At 42.3% G+C, this 21,044-nt stretch overlaps 1 protein-coding gene across 4 annotated transcripts in view; it reads left to right on the top strand.

Moving 5' to 3' along the window:
- The window catches only part of GLIS1 (GLIS family zinc finger 1), a 189,359-nt gene that overhangs the window by 66,407 nt on the left and 101,908 nt on the right, over positions 1–21,044 (top strand). For all 4 annotated transcript variants that reach the window (XM_027462876.3, XM_027462875.3, XM_027462877.3 and 1 more), the window contains one exon: positions 17,482–17,680. In XM_027462876.3, coding sequence (XP_027318677.3) covers positions 17,482–17,680 — 199 coding nt within the window. The remainder of the gene's footprint in view (positions 1–17,481; positions 17,681–21,044) is intronic.

Below are 21,044 nucleotides of genomic sequence, written 5' to 3'. Positions count from 1 at the left end.
GTATCGAGGGGCTTTTGGTGTAACAAAGCAATTAATTTTGATACTAATGAAACGAGGCCCTGCTGCCTGCCTTGTGCTGCGCTGTGCTTGCGGTGCCTGTAGGCAAGGTATGGATCTTGCAGCGGGTGGCTTGCTTTGAGCTCTGCCTTTATTTTACCAAGGGTATTGTTCAGTTTTTACCAAGGGTATTGTTCAGTTTTTCTTTTTTTTTTTCTCTTTTTTCTGTGAATAGCAGCTCCCTTCAGAGATCCATACAATAAAGTAAATGTCTCACATTATTACACAAGATAAGGACTTCCAAAGTAAAACCTTGCATTGACTAAAATCTGGGTTTTAACTCAAATACAATATTCTGAAGAGCAGGAGAATGTGGTACCACATACTAAGGAAAATGCTGTTGTACAAAGCAAACAAGTTCTGCTTGTCCCTGTGCTGTGCATTTTTCCCCTTCTTCCAGTTGATTTATTTAGCGACTTGCACAAGCCTCGAGGCATTTTGTTGAATTCCAGAGGAACTTTACTTAGATAGAGATGTGTGTGATAGGACTAAAGCTCAAGTATCTGTCATTTAAATGCTAATATCTCTGGATTAGAAGAACTTGGCAGTAATTACAAGAGCTGGTGATGTTGCATACTGATTTAAAGTAGTTGGTGACACTTTTGCTGGAAGTAGAACGGACAGTTTGACACCAGGATCAAAGCAGAAGGAGTTATATTTAATAGAAATTGCCTGTGGAGTAGTTTGTGTTGGAAGAAGTGTTACACAGACCCAGATGCTGGTGAAAAGCTCTTCACTGCTGCGTGCGGAGAGTGGCCGAGCCCAGTGGACAGTGACAGCAGGGTGTCATTTTAATGAATCACCAGCAAGCTTATCAGAAGAGAATTTTATTTCCCCGTATGTCTAGATTATTACAATGGCATTAACATCTACAGAGAGTCCTGAATCCGTGCAGTATTCCCAAATGCTGGTGTTTGTATCGGCACTTACATGTTTACAGATGAAAGTGCAAATCCCATCTTCTCCCTCCTGATTCGACAACATAGGATGCTACTGCAGCAATTATTTCTCCTGCAGCCTGCTGAGACTCCCTCATTTTTTCCTTGCTGAAGTTGCTGTCAGGTGCTGTGTTTTGGCTAGACCTCGCTCTCTTTAAGTTTGTTGATGTCCAAGCAGAATGCGTGCCAGCAGATTCTGCAATATCATTTGTAAGACAAAAGAAAAGTAGAGATGGAAGTCACATTTTTGTGCACAAATTTCTTAGCCCTCTGTTTACGATGCCTTCTGTTGTACCTAATTCCTCCAGGACAGTTTATATCTAGATTTGTCCAGCTTCAGTGGGAGCACGTTGAGTGAGCACAGAACAGAGTGCTCAACGCACGAGATCTAATCCAGCAACGGCATGTGTGCAAGCAGAACTTTGCATTCATGCGTTGCACCAGGAATTTCACTGGGGCTCTGCCTGGGCACCCAGTTCTGCCCACACGGAATAAATGGCAAATAGGAGTCATGTGTCTGAAGAGCAGCACAGAGCTGTCAGATGCTTCTTTTCGCCAGACTTTACTATTTGTATAAACACTGTAAGCACTCTGTTGCAAAGCTTGGAAAACATTTTGCTCTGCCTTCTTTGTTTTGGTTTGGTTTTATTTGCATGCATCATTTTACATGTGAGGAAATTAACCCAATACAACCAACCAGATTGTACGGGAGTTAGAATAATGTCTTACATGCAAAACTTATATCCTCCTGTCCTTTCTCTTGTGGAATGTGATTTTACAAAAGAAAGACAACAAAAACACAACAGCGATTTGAAACAGACACAGATTTGCTCATAACAAATGTTGAAAAAAACCTCCAGATATCCCTGGTTTGTGAATGTGCACGTTATTGAAAATGCAGTAGGCTCAAATGTTTATTTTCAGCAACGATCCCAAACTCTGGGAACTTGTGTGTTACGTACAAATATTAGTCTTTCATCTGTCTTCACAACAAGCAAATATTGGGAGTTGAACTTGGGCATACTTTCAGTGCTGCTCGGGTGAAGAGTTGTAGACACTGAGGCACAAATTTGCTTTTGCAGCAAATGGTGTTGGCTTGTTTTTCTGTGTATCTTTGAGATAATAAGTATGGAGAAAAGATACATTCATTATTAACTTCCTAGAGACTGGCCATCTGATTTATGGCTTCAAAGTATCTCAACTTAATCTGTCAGAACTGATTTTAAACCTCATTTGTCTTCTGGTTTTGGCAGCGCTCTACCTTGAATTTGACCGTTTGACATGCATTGTACTAGAGTCACATTTTAAAAACATTTACAGTATGTTGCAAAAAAAAAAAAAAAAAAAAGGAAAAAAGAATCAATTTGGTACATCTGCTTTCAATATTATGCATCTCTAAAAGTGAAAACAGTTTGAGAATTGGCATTGGGAATGCTCTTGTTGTAGCTGTGAGCCCAGCATTTAGGTAACTTTTATAAGAACAGAGTAATAATTACAGACAACGAATTGTCAGTGAATAAAAGTCTCCTGTGATTATCACCAGTTCCAGTTAACAGCTCTGGTGGCCAGCAGATGAGATGCAGAACACAGCTTTTCCCAAACTGAAAGATAGGGCATTTCTCTAAAGATTTTCTAAAATTGCTTTCAGAGAGAGGCTACATTCCTGCCCAAGACATTAGCAGCCCCCCGAGGCTTTGCACAGACACCTCGCAGGGTAAGTTACCACGTCCAGGAGGATGGCTGCATTTTGGGAGCTTCTACACCTCTCCCTGCTCTCCCTTTGCCATAAAGAAGAACGGCATCAGCTTTGGGCTTCTCTCCAGCCTGGGCCTTTCAGGCTCTGACCACTGCTCCTTCCCTAACGCTGATGCGTGGACCTGGAGAAATCTCCAAGTGCACACATGGCTCAGGGTTCCCTTGTAGTCCCCGTGTTTGTTAATTGTAGCTGCATGGGATTGTTTTTTCTCAGAAGAGCCTTTCCCCATCTTGAATTTTTGCATCCCTGCTGTCACTGTATATTAGTTTTTTCCTGCACTAGTCTTGGTGATTATCAGCAGGGGAATATTACGTGAGTAAACATCACATCAGAGGATGTGTTAACGATACAAGAACAGGGTGGTGGCGAGCTGGATGAAAGTGCTGGCAATGTGGATGGATAGGAAAGGCATTGCCTTAGGAATATTGCACAGAAGGAGCTTACGAGACCCAGAAGTAAAGTGAGGACTGAGAGATCCAAGTCAGAGACGAAGCCCGTGTTGTGAAGACCTCGTGGTAGGAGCTGTTCTGGTAGGAACTGCTCAAAGAGGGAGAGGATGCAGGTGCTGGGGTACATTTTGTAGCTGCAAGGAGCTACCTTTGATACTTATCATCCACAAAGAGGTGTTGGAGACTGAATATTAGCAGTGTTAGGCAGACGATTGTGAGCCAAGGCAGTAGGGTTCTGTTTGGTTTTGTGACTGAGATTACCAATGTGAAGGTGAAGAGGGAAAAGGGAAATAGAGAAAGGACCAAGCTAGTTGAAGGGAAGACGACATGAACACAATCCTTCTTCCCCTGGACAGCTCATTGAGGTGACTGCTTCTCCCAGGGCATCACAGGGGGTTGGGATGGCTCCTACTTGGTTAGACCAAAATAACTTGATGTTTGTGCGTCCGATCCCCAGTTCAGAAAAGACCACTGGGCTTGGCACTCCTGGCTTGCGTTCACCGTGGACCTGCCTGGTGTGGTGTCATGGTGTTATTGCCTGCATTCCCATCAACACAGGGAAGGATTTAAGCAGTTTCCTTTTTTTTTTCTGTACGTGCCTGATGCTGAGCCTGGGGTTTTTATTCTTTCAATTATGCTGCGTAGCATTTGGAATGCTTAACAGAGCCAGGCACAGGCAGTGCATAGGGATGAGAGCACTGGAATAGAAAAATAAACAGCGGAAACCCACAGCTGAACTACCAGATGCTGGGGTTTGTCAGGAGTTTTTTATAAGAAGACAAGACTCTGACTGGGGTCGTTATCCCCACCAGCCACTTGTCAGTGTAAGTCTCTTTTTTTTTTTTTCTCCTTCCATCTCCACCCCTCCATATCAAATGTCCCTGTCCAGGCATGATGAAACAGCTGATTTGTTACCGTTTTCCTGTAGGAGAGGACCTACGATGTCCTCACACACAGAGGTGTGCAGGCCACCGTGTCACCTCTGGGGACACTGCTGTGACACAGGGCTTGTCTTAGACTATAGGAGAGCAGAGGGAGACTCAGGCCCCCAGATGCACAGATGTTTAGGAGGGATTTTCTTTTCTTTTCTTTGAAAAGCACTGAAATGGGCAGAGTTCCCTTTGCCTGAGCACGGGTTGCAGGGGCAGAACCTCATACATGTGTGTGTTGCCTCTTTCCCTGCCTCTTCTCGTGGTCCAGCCCTTCCCCACTTTCTGTCCTGCTGAACAAAACCTGCTGGTCGTCACCAGCACAGCCCAAGCCCATGACTGCACTTGTTGCTTCTGCATGTCACAGGGTTGCCCTGTTTGGCCCATGATGAAGACAGAAGATGTGAGGAGCACTAAATTACACTCGTGCCAAAGCCACCGTTGCTGTGCTGAGTGGCACCGTCTCACCATTCCTTACTTGTACCCCTCAGTCCCTTAGGCTGTGAACTTTCTGAGGCAGAGGTCTTATTTTTGCTCATCCCAGTGCAGAAATACGGGATTATAACCCAAACACTGCCTGTGTCCTGGAAGTAAGAGCTGGCAATAGCTCGGCTATTGCACCATGGCTGCGCCTCAGTCAGGAAAGAGGCTGAGGACGATCAGGAGCAGACCTCAGCGATGGATGTCCTGCTGCAAAGTTAGGAAATATCAGTGGACTTCAAAGGGGAAGCAAAACCAGAGCAGGCAGTGCATGTGCCTAACAGTGGCTATATTGCACAGCAGCCTGAACATTGAGGGTCCGTGTCCAGAAGGAAGGTCAAGAGAGATTCCTACAAAAGCCGGTAATTGTTTTCTTTTTTAGCTTGTTTATTTTCTATGCAGTTAGCAAAACGTGACTCCTCATTATGTGTGGTGTAACCAGTCATTAGCTGTATATACATGGCTGGGATTCAGTTACACAGAAACAAGATACTTTGCTTTTCCACGCTAACTGAGAAGAGGAAAACACACTGACGTGCAGGGAATGGAGACGTGAGCTTTGGGAAGCCACTCCTGCTCGCAGGGACCCGTCACTGCAGCATACCTACTGGTGTTTCTGTAGGGCTTAGGGCTTCCTAAGCATATCTGAGAGCACGTGGCTGACAGCACGACGGCTGGCATTCGGGCTTGCCTTCAAAGCAGCCTCTGTGCATTTTTGCCAGCCTGGGCCATTGGACTGCAGGTAGTGATTTTGGAGCCGTGCTGCTCTCATCTTTTCCCTCTTGCTGGCTGCAGGGATCCATGCGGACGAAGGGCTATGACAATGAGAAGGAAAGATTCCTCATTTTTCTCTTTCTGGGGACTTGCTGAGGTTGCCTTCCCCTCCCCAGATAATTTCTTACTCAGTTCAGGATCATGTGGGACTTCTGACAGGTAAATGTGGATTTTTGTGCGTCACGCCCTGCTCTAGCAGCAATCATTTTAGCTCTAAAAGGCTATGGCTTAGCGTGGGGCTCGGATGACACACGCCTTCTGCTTCCAGCTCCTTTATTTTTCAAATGGCTTGAGTTACTCCCACTCCGCCGCCTTCTGCAAACCAGCCACGGGGTTTAGATGTATTCTGCAGAACTTGCGCTAAACCAAACAAGGCAAACCTAAGAAAGCCTAAATTAAAACAGCAGAAATCTCACACTCAGTGACTCTATTGCTGGAGCCCTTTTTGCCTGTAAACAAAAAATCCAAATGGCTGATTTTCCCCCCTCAGTTTCATAAGTGGTTACTGAGCTTCTGCAGTTGCTACATTCCTTAAAAAGTTGTTATTTCTTTTTTGGTCACACACTGGGGGACTCCATTGTTTTCAGTGGTGCCTATTGAGTTAGGCCCATCGACAGCAGAACTCATTCTGGGTCATTAAGTTTGGAGGCACAGTAGTATAATTTGGTGACTTTATTCTATTCCCTAGCAGAGCTTGTATTGCAGTCACGCACACACTGAAACAGAATAACCATCCTTCTCCCTTCCCCCAAACCCGGACAGCTTTATAGGACCCAGCCTGGCAGCTTCAGGTGAAACACGAAGAATTTGCTGGCTGAACGAGCGGTTCTGTTCCAACGCTGCAGCTGAAAAATAAGAAAAGAAAAATTTGGAGAGCTCTGTTTATGCACGTATCAGGCAGAAGGAGGCAAATGACATTGTTGTCTTCGAAGTTATTAATGGTTCTAGCACTGTGCTGCTCTGGTGTTGACAATTTAACAAGGTCCTTTGGAAAAACTGGCTGTGATTAAGAGAAGATTCACACAGATGATTCATGATCTGGCGATTATTCTCTACCGTGAGAAAACGAAAAAGGCCAGTTAGTCACTGAAGAAAAGGTAGGAGCAAAGTCTGAAGCTGTCTACAGAGGGAGGAAGTCCCAGGTACTTCTCGTGCCTTAATCTAGCACACGGAAGCATAACGAGACCCCTGTGAAATGAAGACAAACAAGTTCAAGCTATTCAAAATTCATGCTGAGAACCTGGAACAAGCTGCCACAGCAATTCCCCATCATTTAAAGATTTGATGTCTATCTAAAAGGTACACCTTAGATCTGCTGTGCCAACAGCACTATAGTGCACCAAACACACCGACCTTCTTCCTTGGTTCTGCCTGTGGTCTGTGTGGTGTTTGGAAGTTTCCCTGTGTTCCTGCACTACGTCTGCTCTTCACAAACTGTCACTTCACCATAAAGTCTCTGTTTCCCACTGAGAAATAGTTCTTACAGGGCACATTTCTGGCTCCTTCACCCTGACATTTAGGGAGCTTAGCACAGCTTCTGACTTCACTTTACCTCCTGTAGGAATGTATCTGTTTGTATCTCTAATTAAGCAGTAAAAGTTTTTATTCAAATGGAGATGTTAGGACTTGTCCCTTCAGTGTACTCAGTTCTAGAAGACTTCTTAGGTCCAATTTTGCTCCTTCTAGTTTTGTGGTAGTATTGGTATTTCACTGGCTGTGGCAGTGACTCCTAATTGACAACCAGGCAAGGACAGAACTGGACGCTGATGCAACATGATTCATGAATTACTGTCTCAGTTTCAGTGGATTGATTAGATCAGCAGCTTAGAATGATCTCATGCCCTTCATGAATTTTGGAGGGCTGGGACAGTCAAGAGGAAAAACACTGTAAATCTACAGAGCCAGCCCAAAGTAGAGTTTTGCCCTTGCACTTGAATCTGGGCAGTGTGGAAATATGTGCACTGTTACAGGAGTTCTTATTTACTGTTTTATGTCATTAAGCTGAATTACGGAGCGATGAGACCACGGTGGAGGCAACCTTTACCTTTGCATGGATGTTTAATAAGTTCTTCTGTACTGAGATTTCTGGGCATTTTTTAGAGGACAGTTTAATGCAGGAAGAAGAACCCAAACCAGTTGCACTGGGTCAATCCAAGGGTTCCCTAATCTCATTTTTCTGTGATTTATCCAAGAAAATAGATTAAATAGAAGATAGCTGTGAGCCTAGGTGTGCATATCAACAAGAGTTACTTATTTGAGTTGTCAGATATGTGCAAGGTTAGGGAGAAGTGCACTCTTGTGGAGAGCCTGCAAGAGGTCCGTTCACTGGCAGTGACTGCAGAAGGGTAACTTCTACTTGAATAGAGTTAATCCTAAGCATAGTTCTGGTAAAATAGAAAGCAACATTGCAAATCACTTGATGTTAAATATATTTCAAATCAATCCTTGAAATAATGCCAAAATCCTGGCAGAAAGAAATGTCAAACAATGAAAACAGCAAATGAAAAGTAGAAGGGCCAGGCTGTTGCTCTTTTCAGCTTATACTGGAGGGGATTGTTTTGTTTGTCTTGAATTCTCTTTCTGGCAGTTTTAATTCTAAGCTGCAAAGAAGCTGTTACTGTGTTAGGTATTAAGTGGTAAATGAACAAAGAGGCTGTGTGGCTGAAATGGTTTCCTGTTTGGGGTAGCGATTTGAGTTTTCATTGTAAAAGTTTTTTCACACAAGAGCACAAAGAGGTTGATTGGGGATGTAGGTTACTCGGTGAGCGTGAGAGGTCTGCACTGACTCTACATGGAATGCGTGGATGTGAAGATGTCTCCTTTTCAATAGAAGAATGGAGAAACCACATTGTGCTAGGACCTGTAGCCTCCAGTGATTCTGTGTAATGTCTCTTGACTAATTTTCATCCTTATGATCTCTAGAAAAACAAGAAAAAATTCCCGAAGAAGCTCCAGGTGAGCTTGGAGTGAAGCTGTCATTTGAAAAGAGTCCTATGAAATCTGTCATAGAAAAGGAGCTTAATTCACATGTTTTGGGAGACCAGCAAATGGAAGACAACCCATGGCTGGAAGCTGATGTGCAGTGCAGGTTTACTGCCTCCCCCCATTGTCTTCCCTTTGTGCATGGGAGTATTGCTGTGACACAGCTTTAGCACCCAACGTGGAAAGTTCTTCCTCTATTCCCAATTCATTTTGATTCCTATTATGAATCATCTTCTGTCTCCCATGACTATAAGTAGATTAGCCTCCAAATACATGCTTCAGAATTAGATCCCTAAAACTAGATGCTGTGCATGCCCTTCCCACCAGTCCTTTTCCTCTGTCTAGTTTGCGCTGAAAAGAACAAAATGCTTTTTGGTTACCAGCATCCTCTTTTGTTTAAAGTTTCTGCATAAGCCTGCGTGTCTACATCAATTCTGTCCTTGCAGAAGTTAGCTTCTGTGGCTTTTACTGACTTGGTGACACTTCAGGCTTCTAAATCTTTCAGCCCAACATCTTGATGGAACTAATTCTTGTTGTGCTCAGCTGGAAGTATGGGTGGTAGGTTTTTTCCTTTTTAATATATAGAGTGCATGCTGAGCTAGGCAGACATAAAATTCCTTCTTGGGACATAGAGACGTATATGTTTACACAAGACACATGCAAGGTGCCATATGGCAAAAACCCCAGCTTTCATTCCCTGCACATCCTTGTGTTTCAAATGTTTGGGAGAGCACAAGCCCCTGTGGAGCCTTTACATGGTCTGCTGGCTAGAACTTCCATGGAAAAGAGAGACTAAATGGACTAAGTAAAATATAGGGGAGTGGAGGTCTGGGAGTTTAAAAGTTCAGAGTTTAATAAGTAAATGGGAAAGCAATAACCCACATGCAGCTCATAGGAGGCATGCTTTGGCTATTAGTGAATTAGATGACTTGGAGAAAAAAAAACACAAAAGGAATAGATTTTTTCAAACTGTGCATGTATGGAAAGACCCTGTCTCTTCAATGGAGTCATATAATCGATGATGAAAGCATGTTTACAATAGGAACAATGCAAGCACCCACATCAGAAAATGTGTGAACTTGTGTGTTGAAAAAGTCACTCTGGAGTTCTTTTAACCTACGGGCTGCTGGGAAAACCCTGGTGGTGTCAATCTAGAGCAACAAAAAAAAAAGGGGGGGGGGACAAGGAGTAGGTATACATAACCCTAAATGGTGTAGGGTTGTCTTCTACCTTACATCAGGATGCTCAGTGGCATTTATTCCCAAGGTATCTATTGATTTGTCCTGGTTCAGCTGATCTCTGGGAGCATGGTTCATCAATCAACCTGATCCACGAGAGCAAGGAGTTGAAACCAGGTAGACTGACAGCAGCTTGTGTGTGCTGTGTGTGTTACTTGCATAGAAGAAAAAAATACAACCGTCTGCTACCCAGGTAGTGTGACCAGCTGGGGTTGAAGCTTGTGCATCTAAATAGTAAAACAGGTTTGAGAGCACCAGCTTTGTGCAGTGCAGCAGCTGTCTGTTGCATCTGTTGCATCTGTTGCATCCTGGAACGTGTAGCGGAAGGCGAGGCACAGGATGGAGAGGGTTAAGGACAGTGGTGGAAGTGAAAGCTTCAAACTGAGCTTAGAAATGAAAGGGAAATAGAGGTGAGTGGAGAAGTGGGAACAAAGAATGGGGCTAAGGGCTGTACTCGTGTCTCCTTCAACATGTTTATTCATAAGGCAGCAGAGGCACCCCTGTTGTTCTCTGTTTGGCAGAGCAAGGAAAACTATAATGATATATCCTATCTATTAGAAATACTGAGAATTAGATCTATTCCATACACAGTCTTCTTTTTTTTTTTTTTTTTAAAAATAAAATAGATTTTTAAAAAAAAAAAAAAAAGAAAAGAAAGAAAGAAAGGAAAAAAAGAAAAGAAATACATCGCATTTCATTACATTGAGCTTATATTCTCCAAGTGCCCATTAGAAAGGTTTTAGGATTTCCTTTTTAATTAAAATAATGTTTGTTGAGCTTAATATTTTCCTAAAACATTTATTTTAATGTCTTTTCCCCCTGTTACTAAAACCCAAGCTGTGAGGAAGGATAACTGACCACAAAAAAGGCCAGATGTGCTGAGAACAATATTTTTCAGATTGCCTGGCAACAGGCAAAAGGTAATTCCAAGACGAGGAAACTCCGTAACAATGAATGTAACGACAAGCCCTGTGTTTCATCAGGCTGGGAAAGGTTTTGTCCTGATTGCCACAAAGAAGTGCAATGGTCATTTTCAGTCTGCTCTCAGCTCTGTTGGGGGACGTAATTTAGAGGTCTGAAATCCAAATGGGAAGCCAAGAATGTTGAGTTCCAAGCCTGAGTGCAGTGAAACAGTCACTGTGATAGCAGGCTGTTATTTTACTTCTCTGACGATCGATTCACTGTTGCCTAAAATGGTTATATTCTTAGCCATCTAGAGCCTGACACACAACATCAGCTAAGGCTGTGAAGTCACTGGAACCTAAGCACGTGGCATGTGCTCTCCTGAATCTCAGCCACGCTCTCAGACTTCAAAAAGTGTTGTGAAGGTCTTTGCTGGAAATCTAAGCCATGTAACACTGCAAACCAATGCCATCTATTGCATGTTACTGCATTCTTTGCCTGCCTCTGTTGGATTCTCTTTAAATTATGTCTTTAAACTGTCTTTAAAATATCATGAAAAAGTCAGATATGGGAGCCGTATCTATCTGCATACTCCAAGACGAAGAGGTTATATATCTCTAAACTACTGAAACGTTTTCGAGTTAAGTTCAACTGATATAAAATTAACCATGCTTCTTCATTCAGTAGTGCCAACCCTACTCTTTCACTCTTTTAAAATACCGTGTGTAGTCTGCAAAAAAAAAATTCCACAGAACAGAAATGAAAAGAAATCCAAATAACTTGTTTGAAAAATAAATTGAACATGAAATAACAAATATAGATGTAGCCAACACTTAGGGTCCAGATTTTGCTAAAAAGACACACATGGGTTACATTAATCTATCACAAGTTTTTAAGATTGATACTCTACAATTTATTTCACTAACTGGTTTGTTTTAGTTTACAGGAGTTTTCTTAGTCCTTCTGTCTTCACTCATACATCAATGTGAAGGTGAAGTATTTCTGTTATAGGATTACACGGGATGATTCAAAAAGACTTGGAAGAAAGGGATCCTTCTTTTTTACTGAATGCTGTCGGCTTTAACCCTACCCTTTTATAGATTCATATCACCCATATATGTTTTCAAATAGGAATCCCTGTAGCTATTTTCAAATAGCTGCCACCTCTGTTGTGATACACAAATGTAGGACAATTGGATTCTCCATCTGACTCTCACTGTACAGTGTGGTTTGCTCTGTAGTAAAGAACCTGTTGGTTCTCACATACTTCAGTTTTTTGAGGTATTGTAAAAATATTATAGAAAAGTAACGCCAGGCCTCTACCAGCTGTATGAAACAGGCCTTCAAATGGGAACAGAATGTAACCGACCTGGGGTGACCCTGGAATGTGGCGTGAGCTGCTCCATTCATCTTGATGAGATACGAACTCTTTTATATATGGTGGTGAAACCTCAGTGAATTCAGTGCTGTTGTTGTTAATCACTTGAGTCCTTGTGACGACAAACAGCAGCAAAAGAGACTCAGACGTCTCTCGTCTTGATGCCATGGAGAGAGATTTGTTACCTTCTTTTGCCAGCCTAAAAGAACCAAAGGAACCGTGTGTTCCAGCTGGTCGCATTGAAAGCCCGTATGCTCGACCCCATGGGCTGCCCAGTGGGCTTAAAGAACTGCACGACTACATTTGAACGTTCTTAGTAGCTTTTCTGGGTAGTGTTGATTTTGTTTGATAGTCACTCTTGATGCAGTTGCTTCCTCAGCACCATGTTCAGATCCTGCGTTTGCCAGCTGTGCATTACAGGAGACTCGGATAATTCATAGTGCAAGGAGGGAATTCTGCACCTTGGCACAGCGCTCTGGGACGATTCAGCTCTAAGGGGTTTCTTGTTGTGTATGAGATGGTGCAAGTGACTGCAAAGAAATCAGTAAAAGATCTGACCATCCCAGCTTTGGGTCTCCAGACCAAGATCTGGCAGTTTGTATTTGGGTTATCTTGTTACAAGCTTGAAGATCTAAGTGAAAATAATATTTCATTTGGGTAAGACCTCCTTAAGCAGCCTTACATGGCCTGTCATACATGGCTACTCACACCAACATATTTCTGAAGTGGTTTTCCTTCTTTTAAGCTGTGTCCACAGTCTAAAAATGCATGCCCAAAATCCTATCCATTGTGACTGTATTTCCCTGGAACCGAAGGAGAAACCATGTGTTTCACAAGGCGTAATAGGTATAAAAACCTTTGGGAAAATGTTGATTTTTTTTTTTTTAATTTCAAAAATGCTGTATTTTCATTAATCATTTTGAAGATTTTGTGTTTTGAAATGTTTTATTTGTTAGAGCCTTCCAGTAGGTAGCATAGTGCTAAGCATCTCTTTTGACATTGATGAATTACTGACTGTAGGAGCTGTGGCAGTCACTCCAGCCGTGCAGTAATAAAGGTTATTCAGCAGTACTTGGGCATAATGGGATACTGAATATCCACACAGGCCTTCTCTACAATACCTGTTTTTTCTGCGTTGGCACCTTCTGGGTTAATAATTTTCTCTTGGAGTGCTCTGATAGATGGCCTCTTCCAGCATGGATGATTTTCACTTGTTGGAGAAAATGTGGCACCATTTGGTCTTTCTCTGGCCCCACGTGACTCCTCCAGCTGCCAGGAACAGCGTTCCATTTCTCAGTGTTGTCGTGGTAAATTTTGGACATCGCATCCAAACAAAACCGAGAATGGCAAAATCTTTTAAAAAAAGAAGTAATTAAAGAGAATGAAGCAGTAAGAAAAAAAAAGGCAAATGACCTAGTTTGGTCTTCACCACAGAGCCCACAATGCTCTGGGGATATCTAAGTATGTTAGGCAAATATTTCAAATCTATCTCTATTTCGAATGTGAGTCATTTCAATTATATATCATCTCAGTTATTTGTTCATTGGCCTTAATTAGGTAAACTCCAAAGCATTGCAACATGTGTTTATTGTCGAATAATTACCCTTTTGATAAGCTCTTGCTCTTATCTACCTACAACCATAATAGCTAATTTTAATGCTAAGAGGGAAGCCTTCCTGAATGGTAAGCAAGATGCTCTCAGGGAAGAAGAGGTGTTGCCCTTTAGTAGGGTTATTTTTAATGTTGATCTCGTTGTTACACAGACAGGTTTCCCTTCGTGTGACGAGGTGCTGTTCTCCCCGAGGAGAATGTGCCCCTAGCAGGAAACACCAGGCTGACTCTGCAGATCCCGACCAGTTGTGTGCAGTCTGTCCTGAGGTGTGTAGCCCTGTCACAATGCGTGGGACCAATTCTCACAAGTCTTAATCTGGCATAAATCAAGGAAACACTCCCCCAAAGTTAGTTACCCCCGAAATGAAAGTGGCAAGGTATGCAAAGCTGAACTAACCTGATTACTCATATGGAAGGAATTGCCTGATTGCAGCCTTTGCACACTTCTGCATCAACCTCTTCCGCTCCCTTTGTGAGTGTTTAAATGTAAAGATATAAATCAAAGCTGCCGGACAGCAAAAGAGAAAGACAAAAGTTACCTTGATGGATTTCACTTCCATGAGATCCTTCTGGAAACCATTCTGCTTTTATTAGATTTACTCTCTGTAAATTAGGATTAGTTTTTTATATGGATTTATGAAATAGCTATGGTTCTACTGAAAGCAGAGTGAAGGCTCTGGTGTAAGGCAGGGAGTGTGCTCTTTTCATCTGGTATTGGTAAGTTACAGTATGTAGGTTAAAGGCCCCTCGATACCAGTGAAAGAGGAGATCTAGTTCCAGACATGGAAAATGCTTAAATCTTGTGTTATGCCAGCCAGTGATATTAATATTGCATAAAAAAGCCAGTTGTCAAAGGGCCAGATTCTCTTCTCAGTTACACTGGTGTAAAACAGACATTATTTTCTCTTTTTTTTCTTTCTTTTTTCCGGAGGCAATGAATTTGCTCTCCCATGTGCTTGAACATTTGAATGTAGCCGCCAGTTGTCTGTGTTCAGAGACATCTCCCTGCTGTGGTTTGCTGTGTGGAAAGAGAAAAAAGGTGAGATGCTGGTGTTGTGACTTGTCCATCGTTCTGATTGCCGTACGGTGGGCACGATTCAGAGGTGTTCGGATGCAAATGTGACTTCACACGAGGCACAGTTGTGCAAGAAATTTTTAGCTCTGGTTAACAAATCTGCGAGGGACTTTGTGAAGGGAAATCTGTGGCAGATTGTCTGAAACACCCATCATTTCACAGATTTAGCATGGCTGTTCTGTTCCTTTGCAGGGAGAAAATGTATTTTCTGATTTGACAGTTACAAGACAAGATACTTGTTTTTGACAGCATGGGAATAATGTCCATGTTATTCTAGGAAATCTCCATCTTCACACAAATTGGTATCAGCGTGTGCTACAGTTGGTATTGCTGAATTTTGAGTGAAAGTGTCAGGTTTCCTTGTCTTGATAACATGACAAAATTGATAAAATGCATATTTAGAAAGCCCTAATGAATTTCAGATGTATAAATAGGGAATGAAAAAAAGAAATTCCTTTATTTTATCGAGTGTAAATCTAAAACCCTTTTAAAGTGTCCATGGTATTTTGGAGGGAAGATGCAGTTTGCATCCAATACTACTGGTGGAAAAAGTGAGGAACTGTGGCCTGGATACTGTAGGTATGACTGATTTACCAACGTCTCTTGGTGGTGTGGCCTTTAAAAATGTATAGAGCTTCTTTCATCCGTGTTCAGCAGTGTATTTGGATACCCTTTAGATGCGATTCATAAATTCAAATTAACAGCCACAAGTCTGTCTGTACAGTCTTGCTAAGGTAGACATTACCATTGAAATGAGTTAAATTGTGATAGGAACAAGCCAGAATAGGAAAGGAATAAAGCTCTATGGAGCTGTAGGTTCCAGAGGATACAATCATTTATGCCATGATTACAACCAGGGCAGAGCTACTTGTCACAAACACCCACTATAAGCTGAAAGGTATCCAATACGATCCTAAACGTTTTGGTCCAAACCCACCAAATACAGCTGACTGCTCTGCGCAGGCCAAAAGGTGCTCCCTTTTTGTACAGCTGCTTTGTGCCTTCAGAGTTGTTTAGAGCAATCACAGAGTGTCGGTGAATATAAATATCAGTGAATATCTCAGTCTCTGAATATAAATCTGAAATAACCAAAATATTAATTACCATGAAGAAGGTTAATGGTCCGTTTTGTATAATTTAAATACATGAAACTCCTCTTATGTATTATTCCTAAAAGTCTTACATGGTCTGTTTATATATGTAACTCTGCCCTATGCTTTCTAAGACTTATGATGTACCTTAGTATTGTGCCTGGACATGGTTAAGAAAAATCCCGTATTGTTTGTCCAATTTTAAAGACCCTAGCTTAAAAGAAAAAATAAATCATACAAATAAATGATCAAGAAATGTAATGCGCCAGCCAAACACTGAAAACTTTTCACTGGAACCAGGGAATTCTATTCTGGAAATGTCACAATAATGCCTCAGGAGACTTGTAATTTGGGTGTCACATGTACCCACTCTTTTCTATGGGTCTGGATCCTTGCCTGGACTACGTCTTCATCTGCCATGGTCTTCCCTTTACAATGGTGCTGCGAAGCACGATGGGGAAGCTGTGGAGCCCAGCCAGTGGAGGAGAATGGACTTTTGTGCTGGGATCCCTTTCACAATTTCTCCAGTTACCAGAGACAGTTTCTTCAGTTTTTCTAGTCTTCCCTAGTCACCTGTTTCTTCTCATTTATACGTACCAAAAACCGGAATGTCATTCTCATTGCTTTCAAAGCATGCACTGACTGTAATTATAGAGGACCACAGCAGCTCAAGCTCTCCCACTTGTCTTTCGTTAGCTGTAGGATAGCAGCTGTACGTAGAGGAAATGGGGGTTCACGTGTGTTAGGGGTACCTCTCCTCTTGAGGGGCTGTGCCAGAGCAGTACCGCCAAAAACGAGCACAATCTTGGATCTGAACTTCATAAACAATGTACCAAAGCTGCACCTGATTGCAAGGCTTCATGAGTAGAATTTTGCCTACTCTTATATCATGAAAATATTGTTTGCTATATATTGTGGTATCCATGTACCTGTGTATTATTATGCCTATATCTCTGGGAAATACCAAAATTGTAGTGTTGAAATGGCAGAATTTGTTCTGCCAATGGTGGGCCCACCGTGGGCTTTGGTAGAAGGACTGGGCCCAAGAGTGGCTACTCAGAGGGATTCATTTCAGTTGACTGCAGCTGTCTAAAAGTCAGGTCCTCAGTTTAAGTTACTTCTTGCTAGTATTTGACCAATACAATCCAAGTTCTTAGTTTTCCCTTTTTCCTTTCTTTTCAACTAAATTATCATTAGTGGCTGTATATATCCGTTGAAAAATATCACTATAGCTCTAGTCTGTTTTTCCAAGTCAAGTGAAACGTAGTATTCACCAAAACAGAATTTATTATTAGTAGTAGTAATGGTATCATTTATACTAACAGCTCACATTGAAAATACAGTTAAATGTATACATTGAACCAAATTAGTTACATTTTTTTCCACACTGTTGACCTGGCAGAAAAGGAGAAACATGCCCATCTAAAGTCATAATCACAGAGATAATTGTCTGCAAAGAAAAACTTGACTTACGTCACTGTTTTCAGAGAGCTTCTCTCCCTGAAAATAAAGGGACTCTGAAACAAAATCTAACAAAGGCAAGATTCTGCCATAAAAATACACAAAAGGAAAGGAAGCTATCATAAGGTTTTTTTTGAGTTAAATTATGCATAGCCACAAAACTTAAAAAGAGAAATAAACGGTCATCATTCACAGATTCCTTTGGAATTAATTTTTGCTTCCTTGTGAAAGCTTTCATTTCCACTGCCATGCCACTTACAGGGATTTTACAAGGAGTTGCAAAATCAGCACACAGAGTAGTACTAAGTATAGAGTATTCTTAGTCAAAGACTTATGATAATTTCTTCTTTTTTTGACAGTTAATGGTGGCTACAATCACTGTAACTTGATCTCTGAGAAGAAGAATATGATGGACATGGAGATGACAAGTAGCTCAGTACCTGTCTGCAGACAAGGACTATTCATCCACACAGGAAACCCACTCATGCGAGACCACCCACTGTCCTGTGAGAGATTGCTTCATGTTGGTCAGCTGAACTTGACGCACTCTGATATAAGGTATTACTGCAAGATTTGACAGTTGATATACTTAGCTCTTCTGAAATGCTTCATTTTTTGTAAACGGTTCCGCATATCATCCATGGGTGCTATATTTGGAAGAGTATTTTTGGTTTTTACTTCATTTTGGAAGTCCTTTGGGTGCTCGTTTAACCACACTGCTTGTTTGCAGGTTCTCACTGCAGGGACACGGACATGTGCACAGAGAACCATCCAAAGCAGTGCCAGTAGGAGTCACTGTATATGCAGCTGCAGCCCCCTTGCATTGAAGTTTAAATACAGCTTCTCTGTGGGGGCTCTTCCAGCATGCTCAAAAGTCAATGAGAGTTTTGCCAGGGGCTTTAGTAGGGTCAGATTTGCCTCCTCTGTACCTCCACCCTCCACACCAATGCCATGCTGTTTCCAACTTGCAGCCTGGAAGGCAGGGATGATACTTACTCTCAAGCCAATGTCTCCCATATGACAATTTGGCATGTCACCATCAAACCTACAGGAAGCCAATGCCACTTTTATTTCTACAGCATTTCCTTTAATGAAGTATTTTCAATGTTCCCATACAGCCACATCCTTGGTATTTGCTTTTAAGGCCGTAATGTGAAAATTTGGTCTCTGGTTTTGATATATGCACTGTAGTTGGATATGCTATGAACAGAATCTCTATTTAAACATTTGCTATAAATTAATTATATGAAAACACAGGACTCCATTATTTTTTTGTTGTTGTTACAAATTTAACATTACCAGATTTTAGACAAGTACCCTAAACAGACATCCATTGTGAATAGAAGCCTGCTACAAATTAAAATCTGTCCATCTATTTTAATTACAATGCTTTTTGGCAGGGGATGTAATACAGAATAATCTTGACCTTTTTGAAGAGCTGTAGAAAAGAAAAACCTCAATAAAGTTGCAGCCTTTATCTTAGATACTTGGAATAATTGGCACTCTGCGTGGAACTATCAGGCCCAAATTTCCATAGTCACAGCAAGAGGAAATACAGACTATAGCTTGGTCTTGGAAATCTGGCTGTTTCTGATTTTATTGTACATATTTATGTCTTATTTCCCCTTTTCCATTTACTAGTAGGGTAGAACATCTGTGTTTTTGGGAAGAGGAGGCACACAGAATATGGCAAGCAAGTGGAAAGAGCTGTTTGTTTGTTTGAAAAGAACAAGTAATATCTGTGCCACATAAAATATTCTGCTAACCCTGCAAAGAGTTGTAGATGCTGTTGAAGCTTCATTCAAGTCTGCTTCCTCCCAGCTTCTTCATGAATCAATGTGGGACTGCCACTTACCAACCTTTTTTATCCTGTCAGTGAGGACAATTATGAAACAAAGATAATTAGGGCAAGAGCAAACAAAAGGAGAAAGAGAGTACTCTGCTTAGATCTTTTTGGACCTTTTTGTGAAATTTATAATGAGGAAATGACAGATACCTGCATACCGTGGATCACAGTACCCACCCTCAGAAATATGAACCCATACCAGCCCCCATTTGAGAGAGGATTCCCAGCACAACATAAAGGATTGTCGGCTGCATAACATGAGAAAAGTGGCAGGTGACAGGCCTAGTTCTGTCCTCTTTGCTTAATAGCATGGTCTAAAGCCTTGGGGCTCTGCTGCTTCCTAAGCAACAGTTTGGAAATGTTCAGAAAATATCTTGAAGGTCCCTTCCCTTCCTTTATGGGTTGTTGGTGTGTCTTGTCAGTCTTTCTCTACTTGTATGTCCACCTGGCTGGTACTACTTCTGTCTGTCTGGGATGTACAAGGTAATGCCAAGCCCAGCTGTGCTCTGTTGATCTCCTAGACACAATGTCCAATTTTGTCCTGGTGCTGCTCACCACACGTGTGGTACAGAGCCAAAATCTCAGCATGTGACGGAAGGTGGACAGCAGCTGGGATGACTTCTCTTCATGGTGTTTGGTACACTAAGGGTCCTTGACAAACAAGTAACAAAAAGCATGGGCTTTCCCTGAAGAACCAGAAGTAGGTGATCATAGCTGAGGTGGGGGCGAATGAGTGAAGTCAGTGGGAGCCACGGGTGCTCTGTGCCCCCCCAGATTTACACCTTCCTCAGAGGAGGAAGGATGAAATCTGAAATATGAGAAAAATAGGGCTGGAACGGATGGGTACCTGAGCATATGGAGGGCAGCGCAGACAGTTCGGTTGTTCTGTCCAGCTCTAGTGACAGGCATAGAAACAAAGGAAGATAAATTCCAACAAGCTCTCTAAACTGAGCTTTGAACCACTCTGCATTTCTAGGATATGCAACAACCAAAGAAAGCCCAGACAAACCAAAGAGCACCTCCCCTAACAATCCAAAATCTCCCTCAGGACTTGGGGTTATGACTGTCTTTGTCCTTTTTCCCTCAGCGCACTGAAACTTGTTATCCCCTTCAGCTTCTCCCTGAATTACTTTCTATCAGAAAAATTACTCTAGGGATGACTGCCTTAATCCAAGAATCACGATCCCTCTTCCTCCTGCCCCCTTTTTCCCACTCAGTTAATAGCTTTTAAGTTGTGCAACATAACTGCTGCTACATGCTATCTGCGAACGCGATGTGTGTGGGACTGGAAAAGTCCTAATACCTTCTTCACCACAATTGGAGTCAGCACACAGCAAATGTTGGCCTTTTGTCAGATAATCCATTATCAGGCAGAGCTAACCCGCCCACACTGTGCTTGGAGCCCAGCGTATAAAACCCAGGGAAGACACCGCAGCACTCAGATAGTGTTGCACGGGGTCCCTGGATGTGCAGCACAACAATCCCCTCCAGCCCCTTAAAACTGCCAGTTCTCACTGATTGCACATTTACAGTGGCAACTGAAGGCGCGTACGCTTGTTTTGTAAATAATCTGGAGATCTCAGATACAGTTGGCTTTTCCTCTGAGGGCAGTTGGGAACTGCAGAACTTCTGGCATGGTGCTACAGGCCTCACGCTCTGGCTCCAGTTACCACGTAAGGGAGTCTCTTTGGAAACGCTGTTTTGGTGTCCTGAGAGGCTGCTGTTACTCTGCGAAGGCCTTACATTCAGTTTTTGTATACTGAGCAGAGTACACAGATGCTCCCTGTGAGGAGATGTCCATGGGGTATATTCTCCTTCCAACCCCACTCCCTCCCAGGGCCACTCATCTGGAAGCCCCCAGAGCCACCCGAGCCAATCCACATGTCCACACAGTGTGCTTCATGCTGTCGTGCGATCCTCTGTTCCTCTCCCTCTTTTTTTGGCTGTTTGTTTCATACGCATTTATATTAGGCTACTGTCCAGAGATTATGAAATTTTTAAGGCCAGCGTTGCCTGTGTGTAGCAGACCTGGAATCTGATCTCCAGCTGCAAGATGCCATTGCAGGAGCAAATAGT

This window comes from Anas platyrhynchos, chromosome 8 (genome assembly GCF_047663525.1).
Source record: "Anas platyrhynchos isolate ZD024472 breed Pekin duck chromosome 8, IASCAAS_PekinDuck_T2T, whole genome shotgun sequence".
Taxonomy (NCBI): domain Eukaryota; kingdom Metazoa; phylum Chordata; class Aves; order Anseriformes; family Anatidae; genus Anas; species Anas platyrhynchos.
The sequence above is the reverse complement of the archived record's forward strand: the minus strand, read 5'-3'. Positions and strand labels throughout refer to the sequence as shown.